General features: G+C 36.2%; 1 protein-coding gene across 3 annotated transcripts in view; it reads right to left on the minus strand.

Annotated features, from left to right (window-relative positions):
* GFRA1 (GDNF family receptor alpha 1) overlaps positions 1-19,906 on the minus strand; it is a 245,027-nt gene that overhangs the window by 70,447 nt on the left and 154,674 nt on the right. For all 3 annotated transcript variants that reach the window (XM_039361114.1, XM_039361115.1, XM_039361116.1), the window contains exon 4: positions 17,803-18,142. In XM_039361114.1, the coding sequence (XP_039217048.1) occupies positions 17,803-18,142 (340 nt within the window). The remainder of the gene's footprint in view (positions 1-17,802; positions 18,143-19,906) is intronic.

Below are 19,906 nucleotides of genomic sequence, written 5' to 3' on the forward strand. Positions count from 1 at the left end.
GTTCACACCAATAGGATGTTTCAGAAAACTGCCCTTGGCTGGTGCCCCTGGCTAATAAATTCATAAGAATTGACAAGGAGTATCCACCAATAAAAGTGCTGTTGCTATACTGTTGCTACTTTATCTTTTGCTGCTTGGAAAAACTGTATAAAAGCAATAATATATAAACACTGCGAAGGCAGTCAGACACCTTTGCACCCTGCAATGACTGGTCTCTGATTCCATCAGCTGGCACCCCAGATGGGACCCCCCCCGTGGGTAGCAACAGCCAACATACTTACCAGCGTCTGGAACAGACCCCTAGGTGCACCTTTGTCCTCTGGGACCCCTCAGTGGTAAGTATGGGTTGCAATCAATCTCAACACCAGCAGAAACATGTACAGAAACTTCGATTCCTGTTACACAAGTCAGGCATAACAGCACCTGAGGCAGACATAACGAAGCTGGTTGAGGAGGTAGAGAAACATTGCCCCTGGTATCCAGAGCGCGGGACGCTCCGTTTACGAGATTGGGTAAACATAGGGCATACTTTACATCTTGAACCCCGGGCTCCAGTACAGATATTACATCGATGGTATCAATGCCGTCAAGCAGTGGAAAAATTTGGCTCTGGTGCTTCAGCAGGGCAACAATTGATTACAAGCCCGCTGCCTGATTATGATCAAGTAAAACATGTTCCCCCGAAAGCACCTCCAATTGGATCTTTAGCTTCTTCTGAAGAGTCTAATTCTTTTGGCTCCTTACAGCCATCGTACACCCCCATAAGGAAAATATTAGAGGAACAATTAGAAAAAAGAGGGGGAAATTAGAAGAAATTGCTGATATGCTTTTTGTTTGTCCAGTACATGCCACAGGACAAGTAAATCAGAATGGACTCAAATAGTGGAATATCGCCCTTTGTCATATGCAATTTTAACAGAACTAAGAAAAGGAATTCAAGATATGGGGTTGGGAAGTACCTATGTGCAGGGAATGTTGGAAGCCACTATGAGAAATCATATCTTAGTGCCTGAAGATTGGAAAACTACCTTTCGCATGTTGCTTACTCCAGCGCAATATGTAGCTTGGGACAGCGAGTTTAAACATCTATGTGCTGTGCGTGCTCTTAACTGGGGGGGGGGTATTCCTGATCAATTGTATGTTTCTGGTCCCTTTGCCCCAGTTGATGCCCAGGTTGTTCTACTGGCTGCCACTTTACAGGTTTCTTCTGAATGTGCTTATCGAGCCTTCGGAAAAGTGCCTGTTTCTGGCAAGCCTCATCAAGCCTTTTCTAATATCAGATAGAAGGCTACTGAGCCGTATCCTGATTTTATTAATAGACTACAGGATGCCTTACGGAGACAGATAGACAATCCTGAAGCTCAGCAGGAATTGTTGATGAGGCTGGCAAAAGACAATGCAACTTCTGAATGTCGAAGGGCAATTATTGGTCTGGGAAAAAAGTCCGGATTTGGCAGATATGATTAGGGCGTGTCAAGATATAGGAACAGCCTCTTATCAAACCAATTTATTGGCGGCTGCTTTATCACAAGGCAGCAAGCCTCAAGGAAAGTGTTACAACTGTGACAAACCCGATCATTTTAAAATGGAATGTAGAAAGCCAGGAGGGTATGTCTGCAGCATCTCGCTCCTCTTTCCATTGCTCCTCTTTCCATCTGGGATCAAAGCCAAAAACAAAATGCCCAAAGTGTCAGAAGGGTTATTATTGGGCAAGTGAATGTCGGTCGGGAAACAGCTGACCAGGCCGGTCTCTGGCCCCAGTCCAAACAGAGACAACAGACCAACAATAGAAAATACTCCTGCAGCTACAAAAGGTAGTGCCGGAATTGATTTGAACTGCAGGAGGAAGTGAAATTTAAATTTCCAGGGGAGGTTCAAGTAGTTCCATTTCAATTATCAGGCCCCCTGCCACAAAATTATGTAGGGCTTGTCTTTCTGCATTCAAGCATGGGTAAAAAAGGCATTTTTGTTATCCCCGGGGTGATAGATTTGGACTATACCGGAATTATTTATGTTCAATTGTGGACCAATTTGCCTCAAATTTTACCCATTTACACTAGCCCTGCTCAGCTCTTGTATTTGCCTTATTTTGTCCCGGCAGGGAGAGACTTAAAGGAGAGAGGGGAAGGAGGCTTCGGTTCTACTAACTCGGCCATTTCCGTTATAGCTGCTATCACTACCCCGATCACATTTCAACGGCCCCATCAGATCATTGTGCTGCAGGATAAGCCATTTGAGGGAATGTTAGACACTGGAGCGGATGTTTCAGTGATTTCTGCCAAGCAGTGGCCTGCCACCTGGCCAACTGAGCCCTGTCCAAGTGTGTGGGGTGTGGGGGGGGTCATCAAAGTGCATGTCAAAGTGTGCAATTTCTTTCAGCCCATTTGCCTAATTCAGATTTGGTCATTCAGGTCCGTTCCTTCATATTAGATATTCATGTCAGCCTTTGGGGATGTGACCTGCTCAGTAAATTGGGTGCCACCCTCACTTTGGAAGACTGAGATTACTGCCCTCCCATTGACTTGGCTGGTTAAAGAACCGGTGTGGATTTATCAATGGCCCGTGTCACACGAAAAATTGACGGCTCTCCACCAGCTGGTTAACGATCAGCTGCTTGCTGGTCATGTTGTGCCTTCCACTTATCCATGGAATACCCCTTATGATCTATTCCTATATAATAGGAATAGATCATAAGGTAGAATGAAGCTTCTCTCTAATTGCATTCAGATCACCAAAGCTTTAGGGATATGGGAAATGATTAACGAAGTTAGGTGGAAAGTCTTCCTTAGCTTGCACTCAATAAGATGAAAGCACCTTTGGGATCCTATCAATCAATCAATCACTCTATAGTATGAGATAAGTCAACATTATCTTTGTGGTCTAATTTGTGAGTCCATAGGTCAGGGTTCCCTCATAAGGCAGCTGAGAAAATGAGTTGTCAGGCTACTTCTAACAGGTGATAGAGTATTGACTTCGGATTTTATTAAATAAATGAATAAATACTAAATAATTAAAAAACAAACAAATAAATGTATTCAACATTCATGCTATGGTTTTTCTCCATCAGAAAGCAATGTTTCAAAAACAAAAGGTTTGACTATCCAGAAAGAAAGGTCTTTAACTGTCTTAAACCAACAAGTATGTTAATTTGGTTGCTCAGGGAGACAAATATGTCAGAACATTTATTTAATAACAAACTTCATGATTTTGAAAATCTTGCCATGTGATCTTTTCTTTTTTAAAAAATTAAATCTAGGATAAAAAGTCTTAGCTCTATATTGAGCTCTTTATGTTTTCTTCTATGTAATACAACGTCATGCAGCAGCCTATCAATTGTTCTGCTAGAAACTGCTCACTATATTTGTGAATAACATATATTCATAAAAATTCATTATGTCTACTCTAAGATGAATTATAAGGTAATTAAGATGTGTTCATAGGATTTGATTCTATCCCTAGAAATACATCCCTTTTAATGTTTCCAATTTTAAATTGAACAATTTTAAATTGTTCATTTTGTTTTTGATATATTATATGCTGCCTGGAGTTGCAATGTGCAAGTTGAACAGCCATATAAAATTTTTAAATAAATAAATACGTGTTCTGGAATTGTTATTTAAATTCAACTCTCATATGGCCTTAGTAGTACCCACTGGCTGTTTCAATTTTAAACAATGATGTATATCACTCTAGCTGTTCTTATCCCAAGTTAGATTGGTTTAAGAACTTTTTAATGAGTTAAAAGCTAGACCTTTCAAAGCTATTCTTTCCAAACATTCTCCCCTACCCCGGCTGATGCATAAAAGAAGGGAGGGAGGGAGGGAGGGGAGGGAAGGAAGGAAGGAAGGAAGAAGGAGGAAGGAGTGGTAAGCACCTATGCATCCAAGTGAATGAAAGTATTTTGATATCTAAGACTACTTTTAGTCTTTTGTCATATTCTACATATTTCCTATGTACATTGTTGGTACTCTTAGAATCAATTTGTGAGCTCTTTACATTCAGCTAAAACGAAGTTAATATTTTCTAAGTACGAAGTAAATAAAAACGTTATTTAGGATGCAGTTTTATTTGAGTACTTCCAATTGATCTTACTTTATTAATGCACAACATAATACATAATTTGGGAAACCATCAACATATCTAGAAATAGTTTTTAAAAGTTCTGATTGATGTAAAAAAATCTGAGAAACTGTCTCGACTGAGATGATTTATTTCAAGTTTAAAAATATAATAATTTCTATTATTACATACATGTAAGTAGTAAGATATACATATTTTACAACCATAGCTTTTTTAAAAGAAACATTGTACCATCTTCTAATTTTTGAAGAAAACTTGGCAGTAAAATGGATAGCTCTGACAACCATGGAGCTGGTGCTGTCATAATAGCAGCATTCCCAATAGACTATTTTGAAAGCAGAAGCTGACATTTAATTTGCTCAATTAAAAATGGCAGAATGATACTGGATAGGATTATTCACAGATCATTATTGAACAATGAAAAAAAGAAGCGATACTGGATAGCAACTGGCAACATCACTGGGAAGATGGTCCATTGAGGGGTTTTAGAATGCATGGATGAAAAGGTCTGGAATCTAATTTTTTTTAAAAAAAATGGTACATAAACATGAATACATACATAAAAAATCACCTCTAAATGTTCAGTGCCTGTAAAATTAGGAAATCAATGCATTATGAAATTTATTTAATGTCACTTGTTTAAAGTCTTACAGAACTTAGCTTTGCAAAACATAATCATCCATAACCTTCCACTTAAAAATATATACCAACCCTGCTATTTTAACTCAAACATAAATATGATAAAGCAAATGCAATAGAAATACAGATGTTTAACTTTCTCCTTTATGCAAATATACATCTCATTCTTCTGTTGAAAAACAAAAAATACCATGTCCTATTTTGAGTTGCACTGCTTAGATCTTCAATGAACTGTTATAATATATGAAGTGTCACAATCAAATAATAGTATTCTCATTTTCTTTTGTAGCATTACCTCCTCAGAGGCCGCCAAAGCCCAAACCCTCCCAGCCCCACTCTCCTCCGTCGCAGAAGCTGCATTCTTGAGGCATTAATAAAGTGTCTTTTCCAGCAAGAGCTCACACAAAGCAAGGAGTCGGCAGATTCTTGTTGTCAAAGGGGGGGCCCTTCAGGAACGAAGATGACCAGCTCCTAACCCCGACAGTCAATGTGTAGCGTGTTAAACAGCCCCGGCAGTCACAGCAGCAATAGTCAATGATTTTACAGTGACCATTTGGAAACAAAAGCGGTAGAGAAACCCCTGGCTCCAGGCAGCGCTGGGAACACGAACAAAGGTAGTTAGTGTTCTGCAATAACAGCTCACCCTGCGAGGGCAACTTCCCACAATGTCTATAATTTGCACAAGTAACAGTAATCAAAGTTCAGGGGGGGCGCTAGTCCGCAAAGCAACGATGACTAGCTTCTCCTTCTCTTCTGTCATCTTTCGCAAGTCCAGGTCTCGTCGGTGTCAAACCCCTTCCCCTTCTCTTTATTGTTAAAATCTGTATTTAGCAACCCCAGCAACTCTCTCTCTCTCTTCTCTCTCTCTTGCCTCTGCTCAGAATATCCCCTCTTGTGAAAGAAAGCAATAAAATTCTCACTCTCTCTCACTCTCTCCTTCCCTCTCCTTCAGAGAGAGGGATCAGCTAAAACCTCAAATCTCTCTCTGACTTCACCTGGTCTCTCCCCGACAACAGCAACAACCACCACCACCCACCACCTTTCTTTCCTCCTTTTTCTTTCTTTCTGCCTGATCCAAGCCCGCCGTGCCCAAAACCAGCGGCAACTGTCCGAACTTCCTTCTCCCCGGGCAGGCTCCCGCAAAGCCTTTCAGCCAGCCCCCCTACACTTTTAACAGAAATTTATCAGTTACACACACATCAGTCAAAATGGGAAACACTGGACAGCTCCTCAGATTCCTTACATTGCCACAGCTACACAGCTGAACATTATTACTGTTAGTGTTGCATGAAATGCTTGGTTCATCAGGTGAATGAAGAAAACAAAAGACAAACTCAGAGAAATTCAGTTAGAGAAACTCATAGTACATTTTTTATATCATGTACACCAGGAGTTATCTCAAGAGCTACTAAGACAGGAGTTATCTCCAACCTATATGGGGATATTAAGAATTAGTCTTGGGATGTTACATGGAAAACCTATCTTTCATACAGAAAACAGTAATATGATTTCCTCTTCTTTATGTGGATATGAGAATTGCACAAAATAAAGTTAGCCTCCTTGTTCAATATCATGAAGCTACTTTCAGATTACTGTCCTAAAGCAGCCTTATAGGTCATGGTACACTTGCAGTAAATTCTGGATTTCACTTAGCTCTGAATCACAAAGATAATGATCAAAGTGCTCTACAATGAAAGAACAGAATCTAATTAACTGGGGTCTCTTTATCTTGCTTTCGGCTTGCTTCTGTGGCCTTTGTTTAATCGCTTGAGCATGTAAACCAATTAGAGTTTGAAATTAGCTAAACTGTTTATCTCAAGATACACCCAGATACTAACCACTGGTATGAAGGATACTGCTCTTTAGATTGCCGTGTTTCTTTGAAAAGGTAAGGTGCAATGAGCCAGTAATGCCATTTAACATTTTGTATGGTGGTCATTTAACTTATCCAAAACAGTGCCATTGTCTACAAGAAGACTTAATTGGGTTTAAAATAGCTCAACTGAATTAAAATCAGCAAAGCTATAAGGTTTATGATAAACTTAGAAAATAACTTAAGCTGGCCAAATTACTTTGCGAAGCTGCATTTGCAGAGCGGAATGCTTCTGTTTTGAGCAATTTTGGTTTTAAGAAGTTCTAGATTACGAAGCAAAATGTAAATTTTCCTAACAGTTTCACAAGAAAACTGTTTTGTCTACTTCCTAAAAGCCTGATGTCAAACTGTGTGAGAAAATATTACAAGGATTAAAGATGTGAAATTCCTAATGATTATACTTGTAGCCTTCTTGCCTGTCTTTTCTTTTCATTCTGAAATAACTCCATCGTGTTTGAACAAGCCAAAGCACTTCCATACTCATAAGAGATCCTAAAAGCTGCAACTGACAGATAATTCATAACTATGTGTTAAAATCTTGCAAGTCGATGTTGGTTTTGTGGGAAGGGATGTCTCTCATTGCACTGGATGACAACAACCATCAATTTCCCCAGAAAATGGGGAAGAATGGAATAAAAGCTGGGGATACACAGCCTACAAAGATAACCTTTTCTTTTTCTTACTGCACTTTCCTCAATTTATGGAGATACAGTAACATTTCTTCTTCATGCGCACTGACTAGACTCCACAGTTTATTCAGAAACTGAAAAAAGGACACAGTTACTAAATGTTGGCATCCCCTTTTATTTCCTTATAGCAGATATAAAATCCAGGGAAGAACAAATCAGTGAGATCAAATATGGATTCATGAAAGAGAATGTTCTACAAGAAAACCTCTTGGCCTGACTCTACATTCTTGGCACACTGTAAATGCACCAATAACTTGAAAATGAGAGTCTTTCAAAAAGAGGTAATGAAAGACTTCACACATGAAAGCTCACAAGAATCTGTAGGACACAGTTATAGATTTATTCATCAAATGAAATGGGCCTTATGCTGGATACACACACACACATGTATGTATGTATATATATGTTTCAAAATGTATGAACCTTAGAGTTGGGGTAATATTCTTTGAGCTACAGTATTAATAATTTATATAGGATTTATAATCTACTAAGATGTCTATCTCTTTGTTTGACCTTACATGTAATGTAGAAGTTCATATTTCCTATTTTGAATGATTGAGGTTTTATGTTTTAGGGAATCCAAGACTGCTTGTAAACAATGGATAAATTGTAAATACCCATCACTAATTTCTTTTCCCTAGTGTATTCTTTCAATTACAAATCAATCAATCAATAAAGTAAAAGAACTGTGTTTATTGTTAGATCAATCATACATCTGAGGTTCAATTTGCTGGATCAAACAGTTTTCATAAGTTTCTTTGACTTGTGTGTATCCATAAGGCTTTTGTGTACATAGTAAATAAAAGGCAAATTATCTAGAATGTAATCTGAGATGGGGAGGCAATAGGCTTCAGGTGAACCATAGCAAGACTAAATGGCTTTGGATCCATGGAATTTCAAGATCCTGGACTTAATTAACCTAGTTCTGGATGGGGTCGCACTACCAGACACAGACCAAGTGTGCAACTTGTGGATTTTTTGAGACTTGTGACTTTTAGTGCTGTAAGCTTCCCATAGTTGCTTTGAAATGAGATGGGCGGAAAATAAATTTAATAAATAAAATAAAAATGTGGGCACTATGTAAATATCAGAGTTTTTCTATTATTGGCCCTGAAGGAATTCAATTGTGTTTCTTTGCCTTCTACTAATGATGACTGGATTCAGTGTGTGGGTAGTAAGATTATGAAAGTGACTTCTAAGACTACCGTTTTGGTATGAAAAAAAAAGGTTTCCTATATTTTTATAAAAGCCAGAGAAACTCAGAATACGAAATTCTCCCAGTAATGATGTAACTGGAAAAGCTTATTGCATGGAAGCTTTAGGAGTACATCAAAGCTTCCACAGAGCTCTGGAATAGAGATATATTGTGTTTTCCATATCCAGCCAATGTCAATTTGCATCCTTATGGATGAGGATCAATAAACTGTCACAACTAGAAAATTTATGCATTTTCAAAATGATACTGCAACTGATATTTATATGTACAAATCTATGAGAATACTTCATTTTAGAATGATTTTCCTCCGGGATTTTCATGGCAGACTTTTGAAATTCACACTGTGCACCTGCTTGTACTTTATATTTGCAGGAGACCCATGCCAATAACATTTGCATAAGATGACTGAAATAGCATGACAAAATACATCATCTTTTTCTTTTAAAAAGCAATATTTAAATTCTGCATTTTGAAAATTATTTCATTATTTTGATTTTGGAAGTGGATTTTTGTTCATTTGTTTCTTTGTAAGGAAGGGAAAGTACCTTATGTGACATTATTATATCCTGATACCTGCAGAGACTTATCTTTAAGGACTATGATTATTTCAGTAGAAAAACACATCTGGATTCTGAAACAAGCCAAGAAAAACAATATTTTTGGCTACTTCTAAGTAAATTGCTGCCAAGCTTTTCTTTGACCATTATGTGTACAGCAGCTGTGAAGAACAAAATGGGAATGTGCTTTAATTACATTTTTATTTTTAAGAGATATTGGGTAATTTTCCTGTTCTCTTCAAATGTTTATTACATTACACAATTCCTAGTTGCTATTGTTTTAAAAAACTTTTTACATGTTTAGTTATATGCTTCTGCAGTGATATTCTTTAAACGTGGCATCAATGTGATAAGATAAATATAATTTTGATACATTAAATACCCAACCAATAAAACATTTTCTTCATGTAGCAAACTGGAATTATGTCATTAGTTTTTACAGTTTGGTGAAATACTCTAAAGTCCTAATTCCCAAGATTAGACTTAAGGATACTTTGTGAAAAAGACCAAATATGCTTGGAGCACTGCAAAAGAACAGGTCACCATGGTCTTTCAAGTAATTATCTGAACATTCACATAATCCACCCATTCTTCCTTAAATAAAGGAATACCCCATTTCCATGCATTGTTAACTTGAATGCTGAACTAGGAGGGCAATAATCATTCAGTTTAGCATGGTTATCTTTCTATAATGAACTTAAGTGATTGCCTATGCACTGATCTGAGAATAAAAGCAGCTCTGAATCAGAGTCTTCTGATTCCAACTAATTTATTGCTTTCTGATGGATAACATTGGTTGATTTGATGGCCCTGCAGTTTCCTTTAAAAGCCTATGTGGCCATTTACTCTTCTTACTCCTCTTTTAACAGAAGAGCTGGCAAAAAAGATCCAATTTTTAATGAAATGTGTTAGCTGGACAAAGTGGTACCCATCTTGCTCTGATTTTTTTTCCATTTTAAGAATAATTATTTCTTAATGGTACTGCATTAATGGTGAAGATGACATTCTGAAGAAGGCAGACAAGTACCTGTTGCTTGTTGGGTGTCATATGGGTAACGGGTAGTCAATTGCCTGGTACTGTTGTATGACCTGTTATCTGGGTCACAATCAAGGTTGGCTATTACTAAACAGAAGCAACATTAATTCAATTTAAATGTTCATTTATTATATAGATCAGTGATTCTCTACCTTTCTAATGCCGTGACCCCATAATACAGTTCCCCATGTTGTGGTGACCCCCAAGTGGGTGTGGCCACCAATAAGAAGGAGTAGGACAGCTAGGGAAAAGGGAAAAAATGGCGGACAGCATGGTTTGGTGACCCCCGTGAAATGGTCATTCGACCCCAAATGGGGTCCCGACCCACAGGTTGAGAACCACTGATATAGATAGTAATTGTTTAACAATGCTAATTGACACCAGAAACTCCATCATTAAGTGGCACGGTTGTAAGTTAAAAAAAAACACCCCATCATACTTAGCATTGGCAGTTCCAGAAGTCCCATTAAGTGAGAACTCTGTGGGTTGTTCAGAGAAGACCTCGTGTGACTATGACTTCCGACTTCCATTGACTTTGCTTGTGGGAAGCAGCAGAAAAGGTTACAAATCACGGTCCCATAATTGTGAAGACACTGTAATGTTTTTCAGTATGAGGCCCAGTCATAACTACCACTCATTCAGCACTGTTGTAAGTTTGAATGACCCAAAGGAGGATCCAAAGAAGAACAGAGACTCTGATACCTATGCATCTACTTTGTGGACTCTTGGAAGCCTATAAAGGCACTAATAATAAGAACCTCTTCTGAGAAAAAAAAGAACACCAATGGCAATGGATCCAAGCAAATAGCAGAACAAGCAACATTTTAGTTTTGGATGTTCCCATTGGAAGGAAAAAAAATGTGAGAATGCAATGAGGTAGGGGAAAAAAAACAATGAGCAACTGAGCTTGCTCATATGGCAGGAAGATATATGGTAGCTGGACAGGCTTGAGAGAAAAATGAAACCTTTATTTCTTGGCATAAATAGTGGGCTTCTTGGCTAGAATCTTATCTGATAGCATATTGTGCGCAAGCACAAAACCTAGGGAGGATGTGCAGAAAATTCAGACTGATGAAAAGAGCTTATGGTGCTGCCCTGCACCATTGCTTTCATCCATTCTGATTAAAGCAGCAAGATCCTGCAGATGCCATAGCAGAAAAGCCATATGTGTGATGCACCAGGACCAGGATGAAGAATCGAGACATAATTAAGGGGCCAGGCCAGTTAAGTGGTTGATTCATTTTTTTTAACCACAAGATTAAAAACAAACTTTATCTCAGAATTTAAAAGAAGAAAGAGAAAGAAACCAGTGTTGTTTTCTTTAATTAAAGACAAAACTGGAATGATGCTAAAAAAAAAATCATCCTAGATGTGGGAATTATTGAATATTTTGCATCAAATATATTGTAATGATAGTGCCTTAAATTTTAATCGCTATGTATAACTGAAAAGATATGACAATGGCTGACTTCAGGCACATGTGCTAAGAAATATAATACAAAAGGAAAAGAAATGGGGTCATGGGAAGCATAAAATAAAGGAAGATCAGTTAAGTGTGTGCTCAAAGCATTAAGCCCCAAGCTTTTAAGAACTAAGTTGAAACTAAGGTGGATGATCTGAAAAATTGAACATATGCAAAACTTTCAGGGTCATGGCAGAGAAGTCTCACTTCTATGCTTCTGTATATAATGAGATTTGGAGACAAGAGAGCAGCATGTTAAGGAAGACAAAAACAAGAAATATTGCTAACAGTGATAGATTTGTTCACTGTTCATTAGGATTATGGAAAGAAAGGTTTGTGACTGGCATGCTTAATGCATGATGACCTCTTTGCTTGAAGTGGAGATAGATAGATAGATAGATAGATAGATAGATAGATAGATAGATAGATAGATAGATAGATAGACAGAACTAGTAAATAGGACATGCATATCTATCTATCTATCTATCTATCTATCTATCTATCTATCTATCTATCTATCTATCTATCTATCTATCTATTTTGCATAGCTATTCATATTACCAAAAGAGACTCTGGATGGCACACAACAATCACATCTTACTGCTATTTCAGTATTTGGATGAGACATATGGAGGAACAGTTTAGAAGATTCACACTACTTCCTCTGTAATGGAGTGAGTTTTAGTATTGCAATGGATGCAAAGCAATCTAATTTATGGAACAAACCAATAAAACTTTAGTATTCTGCATACTTCAGTTATTGTGATAAAAATGTCCCAGATTAAAATCTGAATAAGAAGTTTGGAATCAGTACTCAACTCAAATAGCTGCATTAAAAACATTGAAGGGGAAACTTCACAGAGAAATGGAGTGTCCTATAAAATATAGTTTTTAATACATTAATGCATTGAATATTTTTACATTATATTAATATCGAGCTGTGTGAACTAGAGTGGCCAAGATTACTATAGAAAAACAAGGATGTGCATAAACTTTGTAGATATTAGTGTAAAAGCCATTGTATAATTATCCCTAGGTATCTACTGAAATTCAGGTAAGACTGAGTTCATTTGGTACTCAATATCAAAGATAGTACATAGTGAATAAATCTGAGGTGTTAAGAGGCATAAACTCTTCTACACAATAAATAACATCTGGCCAAAAATTAACATAGTACTTACTAGCAGTGCTTTTTTTCTAAAAAAAAAAAAAAAAAAGAAAGGTGCCAGAATTCACACACGTCATATAACCCGCCTTGCCTACCCTACAAGGTTCCATCCAAAAAAAAAGGTGCTGGAACGCCGTTCTGAGCGTTCTATGAGAAAAAAGGCCCTGAGTACTAGTAACAATGTCCTAACTCAAAGTGAAATAAAGAAATCAACAAGAGGAATCAAGTATAACTGTGGCACTACTTTGGCACACAGAGTAGATTCACATATAATCAATCATAAGGGACATTCCTAAATAGAATAAGCTAAGTCAAACAAGAGAATGTAATCAAATGGACTATCCAGGACTATTATATAGTTTAATATTTTTAAACATTAAGAGCAAAACTGATGAAATACTAAAAATAAATGTCATTTAGATTACTACATTTCTTGCATTTTTTACTCAAGGATTGTAAAATTTCAGCTGATTGGTGCTATATTTCAAAGAATATATCATTTTTTGGGGCGAGCTTTTGATTTAATAAGATCATGCTTCCAGTTCTCATTGGTAGATACCAATATTTATTTGGGATATTATGACAAAGGAATAACAGAATGTAAGGATTACTTAACAACCACGCTTTTCGTTCTGGCATTAGTTCCTGTGTGACTCAAATATTTAAAATATAGTCTTTTACAGTGTGTGTCTGTATGATCTCAAAGGAAAAGGTGTCAGTGAAAGGCTAAAGGAAGATAAGCTAGGAAACTGTTTGCATGTCAGCATTTTTAGTCCATTTTCTCTTAATGGACACTGGAAGCACACAAAGAGCCTGTGGAAGAACTCTGGGATTTCAGCAATGGACTTTATATATTCCAAGTGTAAACTGTTCTATTTATTGTTTTAATATGTGAAGCACCTATACAGATAATGATCCTTCCTAAAGGTGGGGAATCCCAGAAGTTACTATACATGCTCTTCAGTTGATTTATTTCCTTCAATTAGAAAACAAAATTAAACACAACTCTCAATGTCCAAAAGAAGTGCCTAGAGGCCATTGGATATAATTATTTTCATTTAGCCCCTGCAATGTCTTAACAGACTTAGCATTTTTAGATCACAGCACTGGGACACTGGAATCATTTTCCCAACCTTTCTGAGGAGGGAAAAGGCAGCAAAGGTAGTTAATGAATATGGATAAATTTGAGCAGAGCAAATGAAGAAAAACAAGGTCACCAAAAGTTATGCTGAAAAGCATCAAGCTCTTCTTGCCATCAATTATCACTGGAAGAAACCATTACACTGAATATTCTGTGGAGTCCTTCATGTTCTCTGAGTTTTGTTTTTTGCTTCATTACCCAACTAGCGAACAGATCAGTGCAAGTTTATTTGTTTCTTTCCTTTCTTGCTTCTTTCTCCTTATTTGCCATGTCTTTTACATTTACATATTTATTTGTTAGTAGCTTGTGGCTGAAAAGCAAAGGCAATAGTTATTTAAATAATAAATTAAAAAAACAAAAGTTATCTAAACAAGCGGGCCTACAAAGGGGATCTGGCTATAAACACAAAGCCTATTATCTTAAAAGTCTCTTTATCTGATCCAAGTAATGAAACTTTTCATAACTTGTTCTAAGCCTCCTCCCATTATATTCCAAACAAAACCCCCAATATATAAAGTGAGATAGTAAATCATCATATTTCCTATCATTAATGAAACATACGGTACATAAAATGAGGATTTCCTACATGCACGACTAATAGGGAGAATCCAATCAGGTGAGACCTTTCTTTCCACTTATTTGTTTTCTTTTCTCCTGACATTTCTTCTAAAAAAAACCAAAAGTAATATGCAAAATCACCAATCTTTTGTGATTTTATTTATTTAATTTATTTATTAATTTTTTATGCCACCCATCTCTCCTATAAGGCAACTGTGCACTGCTCTCCTCATTTATTTCATGTCATGCATGCTTTCAACCTAGAGCATTGAATAAAAGATAAATGTAAACCAAAAGAATGTTGGTAAAAAAAAAAAAAGCACCAGGAGAAAATACAAGTAAGTCCTCAGCTTATGACTACAATTGAGCCCAAAACCTATGTCGCTAAGTGATTTTTTCCCCATTTTACAACTTTTCTTGCCACAATTGTTAAATGAATCATTGCAATTGTTAAATTAGTAACCTGGTTATTAAGTGAATCTGTCTTTCCCATTGACTTTGCCTGTCAGATGGTCAGAAAAGGGGATCACTGTCATAAATATGAACTAATTGCCAAGCATCCAAATTTTGATCATTGTGACCACAGGGATGCTGCAACAATCATAAGTGTGAAAAATGGTCATAATTCATTTTTTTCAGCGCTGTTGTAACTTTGAACAGTCACTAATGTTCTAAGTCGAGGACTACCTGTATAAGGCTTTTAAGCTGAGTGTGTTTGTGTGTGTTTCAAAATGACAAGGAAAAGAAACCATCTTTATATTCAAGTCCAGCTATTTCCAGTTTAGTATATTCAGTGGAGTAAATCCAGCAAATTTATATTCATGCAATGTTGAAATGGGCAAGCAGTGTTCACAGGCTTGCTAAATTGTCTACCTTGATTTTTTTCCCCCTAGTCATCAGTGTTCTGGAAAAGCTTTTAGAAACCACATAATAAATTGTCCCTGTGTCATTAAACGAGACTGATGGAATTTTCTCTGCTTATAAGGCCAAGATTGTTTCCAGTGTCAATAAGCAGCACTGATTATCAGTTTCTCAAAATAAGAGAAGACATAATATGATTGAAAATTGGTGATATTATATTCCTATCAATAAAATAATAAAATATGATTAGAAATAAACACTGCACTGAAGCTCTTCATAGCAGAGTAGATAGATAGGAAATGACCTCTAGGCTAAGAGCTGTGCAGTGCATAAAGAAAATAATGTTGCCTCTACAGTATATTCACATATCATTTTTTCCATATTTCTGAAAACTAATACTCTCTATATTTCTAATATAGCCAATATTCAAGTTAGCAAAGGGTTTTCACATGTGTTTCGGCTCTAGGGACACAGCAAAAACTCACCTATGGCACTATAAGGTACTTAGCTTCATTGCAAAATATTGTTTTTAGAAAGTATCTTGATGTACAGGTTTAATTTTGATTATTATAGAAAGCAGGAAATAAAAATGGAAAGGACAGGAAAAAGTAATGATTCTAATGGCTTCAAACACTTCTTAAAACAGACAGAATAATCCAATTTACCATTAAAATTAGAGAATACCAAACACAGTAATTGCCAAAATTCAACAAAGGCACTCAAAGGGACAAAAATAACAAACAAGACATAGTAAAAAAAAAACACCTTTGATTTGCTAATTCTCTAACCATTAAGAGTGGAACTTATCATTGTATGTCCAAAAGCGTCTCACAGCATTACAATTCCAGTAATCAGCCATCTGATATAACCTGTTTTGCACATGCAAATCATTATTTAATATTACAGCAAACAAGTGATGAAAAAGCAAAGGTAACCTAGCTGTGAAACAATTACCTGAACAGCCAGACTGTTTTATTGCTTGTAAAACCTACAAGCAGAAGTTACAATGGAAAGAGAACTGTAATAGGTAATCTGCACAAAAATCCATTTTCATATTCCTGCTGGTTTCAAAAAATAGCAATAACATATTTTTTTTGACTAAGGAAATGGAAAGTGCAATGATGGGAATGCAAAGTCAAGAAAGACGAGGGAAAGTGAGAAAATGAAATAGCATTTAGAAAGTTGGATGCCTAAACGAATGAAGATAGCAGGTGGAGTAATGATGGCACTTAAAAAACATGCTGCAGTTTCAGAGAGGAGGCAATCTTGGTTAACCATTTGATTTCCTATTTTTCAACAATCAGAGAATGTACCAGTATTCTAGTTGTCAGTTTCATGAAAATAGCTACACAGCTAGGAAGCATATAGTTGGAAATATTATTTCAGAGCTGTACTAATCAGAAGAACTATACATAAAAGAAACCCAGACTCTTCAAATGATTTAAATAATAAATGTGTGAAAAGCAGGGATAATGGCCATTATCTCACCAATGATTTTAAAAAGTCTTTACATCATAATATGACCATAGTTATGTTATGACCTTTTTTGATTATACTGAAATAATGGTGAGTGCTTGGCAGTATAAATCACTAATGAGGAAATGGCCTCTTTATTAGAAGATCCAAAAAAAATTCACTAAAGTTTATTTATTTATCATATTTATTTAATGCTTCAACTTGATTCTATGTAATTGAAGTTGGTATGTTCCCAAAGTAGTTTTTTTTAAACAAACAAATAAAATTGATGTCATACGTTGATGTTCTAACTTGTTGATGTTTTGATGAAACATACAAACTTGAGTAGTCTTAAATAAATAAAAAGCCTGCATACTGCAACATAAAAATTAAATAGAAAATGGAATTTTGAATTTACAGTTCCAGTCTGGGCTTTAAAGAAGATTTGAGTATATTTTTGGATGATCGCTTGTTGTTGTTGTTTTTAAATAGTATTTCATCAGCCTCCTACAATACCAAGATTTCCTTGACATTTTTTTAAAAAAAGTTTGCTTCACTGATAATGAGTGATGTGTATCATCTCTTGGAAATTGTCTTTTTTACCATTTCAGCCTATTCAATACCTTCCCTCTTCTTGCTTTAAATATCAGAAGCCACATCAAGCTATGAACCAATCACAATTTGTTTAGGAAAACTAATTACACTTATACCAGCTACTACATTATTATTTTTTCATTTTATCAAATATTTCTTAATTAAAAGTTGTTAATTCAGTTGCCAAGAACAGCTAGAATGGTAGAATTGTTTAGAAAGGATAGACTACTTCATTTTCTTTCTTATTAAGGTACTGTACAAATGGGTATGTATACAAACACATGCACAGTTTCCAGGGATAATAGATATTTCAGTGATATGCAACTAGCTGTTTTTATTATTCTGCTACAGATGACAAGTTTTCTTTCCTGATTGCCCTGTTCCCTGATGAAAATACTGTTTCCTAGCTTGGGCAATTTCAGCAGTTCTTTGCACCACCTCATTAATCACCCAAGTGTCATGTGTTATCTTACCTGCAGATGTAATTCGTCTTGCAAGTATCTTGTAAATTCAGGCAGTTTGGTTTCTCCCTGTCCTCATAAGAACATGCAGGAACAATAGTCTGTCGCCTTCTTTCTGTACATGCAATATCTCGGCAGGAACAGAAGAGCATTCCATAACTATGCTTGGGGGGAACTTTGTCAAAAAACTGCCTTAGGGCCTTGTGACACTTCCGCTTGTTGCAGATTTCATTAGACACGCTGTAGGTACAGGGTGTTATGTACGCCGATCGATATTTCTTGCAGGTATCATTCAGGTTACAGGCTTTTGCAGCATCCAGACAGTTGTTCCCTTTCGAAATGACAGGCTCCGCTGCATTTACAAAAAGAAAAAAGGAGAGGAAAAGATTATTGCAGCAAGTTGAAACTTAAGTCGGGAAATTTATGATTATTGCAAAAAATCTAAGGCAGAAAGTAGCCTCTGAAAGAAAATATATAAATGCTTAGTGCTTTTAAATTTATATACCAGCCATCTCGCAGTTTGGGGAGACTACAATCATAGTTTTGATGCTCAAGCCACAAAGATTAACTTGGAATGTAGATTAAGGGTGCTACAGAACATAGAAATAAATCTTGGCTCAGAACTGCCTACCTAAACATGCCTCAAAATGTTTGAAGCAAATTAAATAGGCTATTTATATGACTTCGTTGACATTAGGATTTCCTGTTCAGAATTAGAAGGCATGCTGAATTCATGAATAACTTAATACTACAAGGCTAGATATGAACCTACTTCAATGTTTATTTGATTCAGTCACAGTTTTTTTGAGGACCAATCTCTAAAAAAAAAAAAAAAAACCCAAACCTTTAATTGGCAAAAGATAGTTATAGCATCCTAGTAGATTTTAACATCACCACAGTCATAATTATACATTAAATCACAAGTTTATTTTGTCTACAACAGGGTGTGAGGAAATGCAAACTAAATCCAAGTATAATTTCTATATAATTTGCAGGGCATATAATTATGCAATATAGGCATGGTAGACATTAATTACTATACGATTACAGAGTAATTATATGCCTATTTGTTTCTAGAAGGCAAATGTTATGCAAAATGCCTTAAACTATGCTGCCTGCAATAAGCAGTTACCAAGATTCTGAGCTATTACATGTCAAAACATAGATTTATATTGGTATATTCTAATATTGCTAGCAGTCTTAACATGTTGCCTGCAGTTAAGAATGAAACAGGGGAGTAGGGCCTCATCTGAGATTTTTATCATCTTGCCACTTTATCCTCAGCCACAAGGATGCATAAGTCTCTCAAAAAGCAAAGCTTCAAAAACATAATAGAACATAAGTCTATCCTGCTGGTCTTTCCCAGTTGCATTAATCAAGAACCAGGGTCTATTTTGATCTCTTTACAGGTAGGCCTTGACTTATGATCACAATGGACCCCAAAATTTATGTTGCTAAATGAGACATTTGATAAGTGAGTTTTGCCCATTTCACAACTTTACTTGCCACACTAGTTAAGCGAATCGCTGCAGTTATTCAGTTAGTAACACAGTTGTTAAATGAATTTGGCTTCCCCATTGACTTTGCTTGTCAGAAGGTTGCAAAAGATGATTACATGACCCCGGGACAAGTGACATGTGACCATGGAGATGCTTTTAAGTGCTGTTGTAACTTTGGTCACTAAACAACTTGCCTGTATTTTTAATGCATATTTGTTAAAGTTTATATTTTTTTAAAATAGCCAAGAAAAAGTAGTCACAGTCAGGCATTATTGCTTTAACTTCAGGAAAAAGATGTGCATGCTTTGGTGAGACTGAATGAATACTTGCATATTGTCCAAATAAATCTTTTTTTGCAGTAGAGAAACTTAAACAGGACTCAAGGTGAGGAAGCTGAGCATGAAAACAGAATGTACGGGGGAAATGAGGGATCACCTCTACAGGTGCAAGCAATAATAAAATCCAATGAGGCTATTAACAAATAATAGGAAATATTATTTGGTAAACATAATATATGTGTAGTAGCATTTTCACTGACACAAATTCATGGATTTTTTGGTAATAAAATACAATGGAAAACATAAGGATTGCCACGCCACATATAAGCCTACAGTAAA

The sequence above is a fragment of the Crotalus tigris genome, unplaced genomic scaffold, assembly GCF_016545835.1.
Source record: "Crotalus tigris isolate CLP2741 ecotype Arizona unplaced genomic scaffold, ASM1654583v1 scf7180000019203.361967, whole genome shotgun sequence".
NCBI classification, from domain to species: Eukaryota; Metazoa; Chordata; class Lepidosauria; order Squamata; family Viperidae; genus Crotalus; species Crotalus tigris.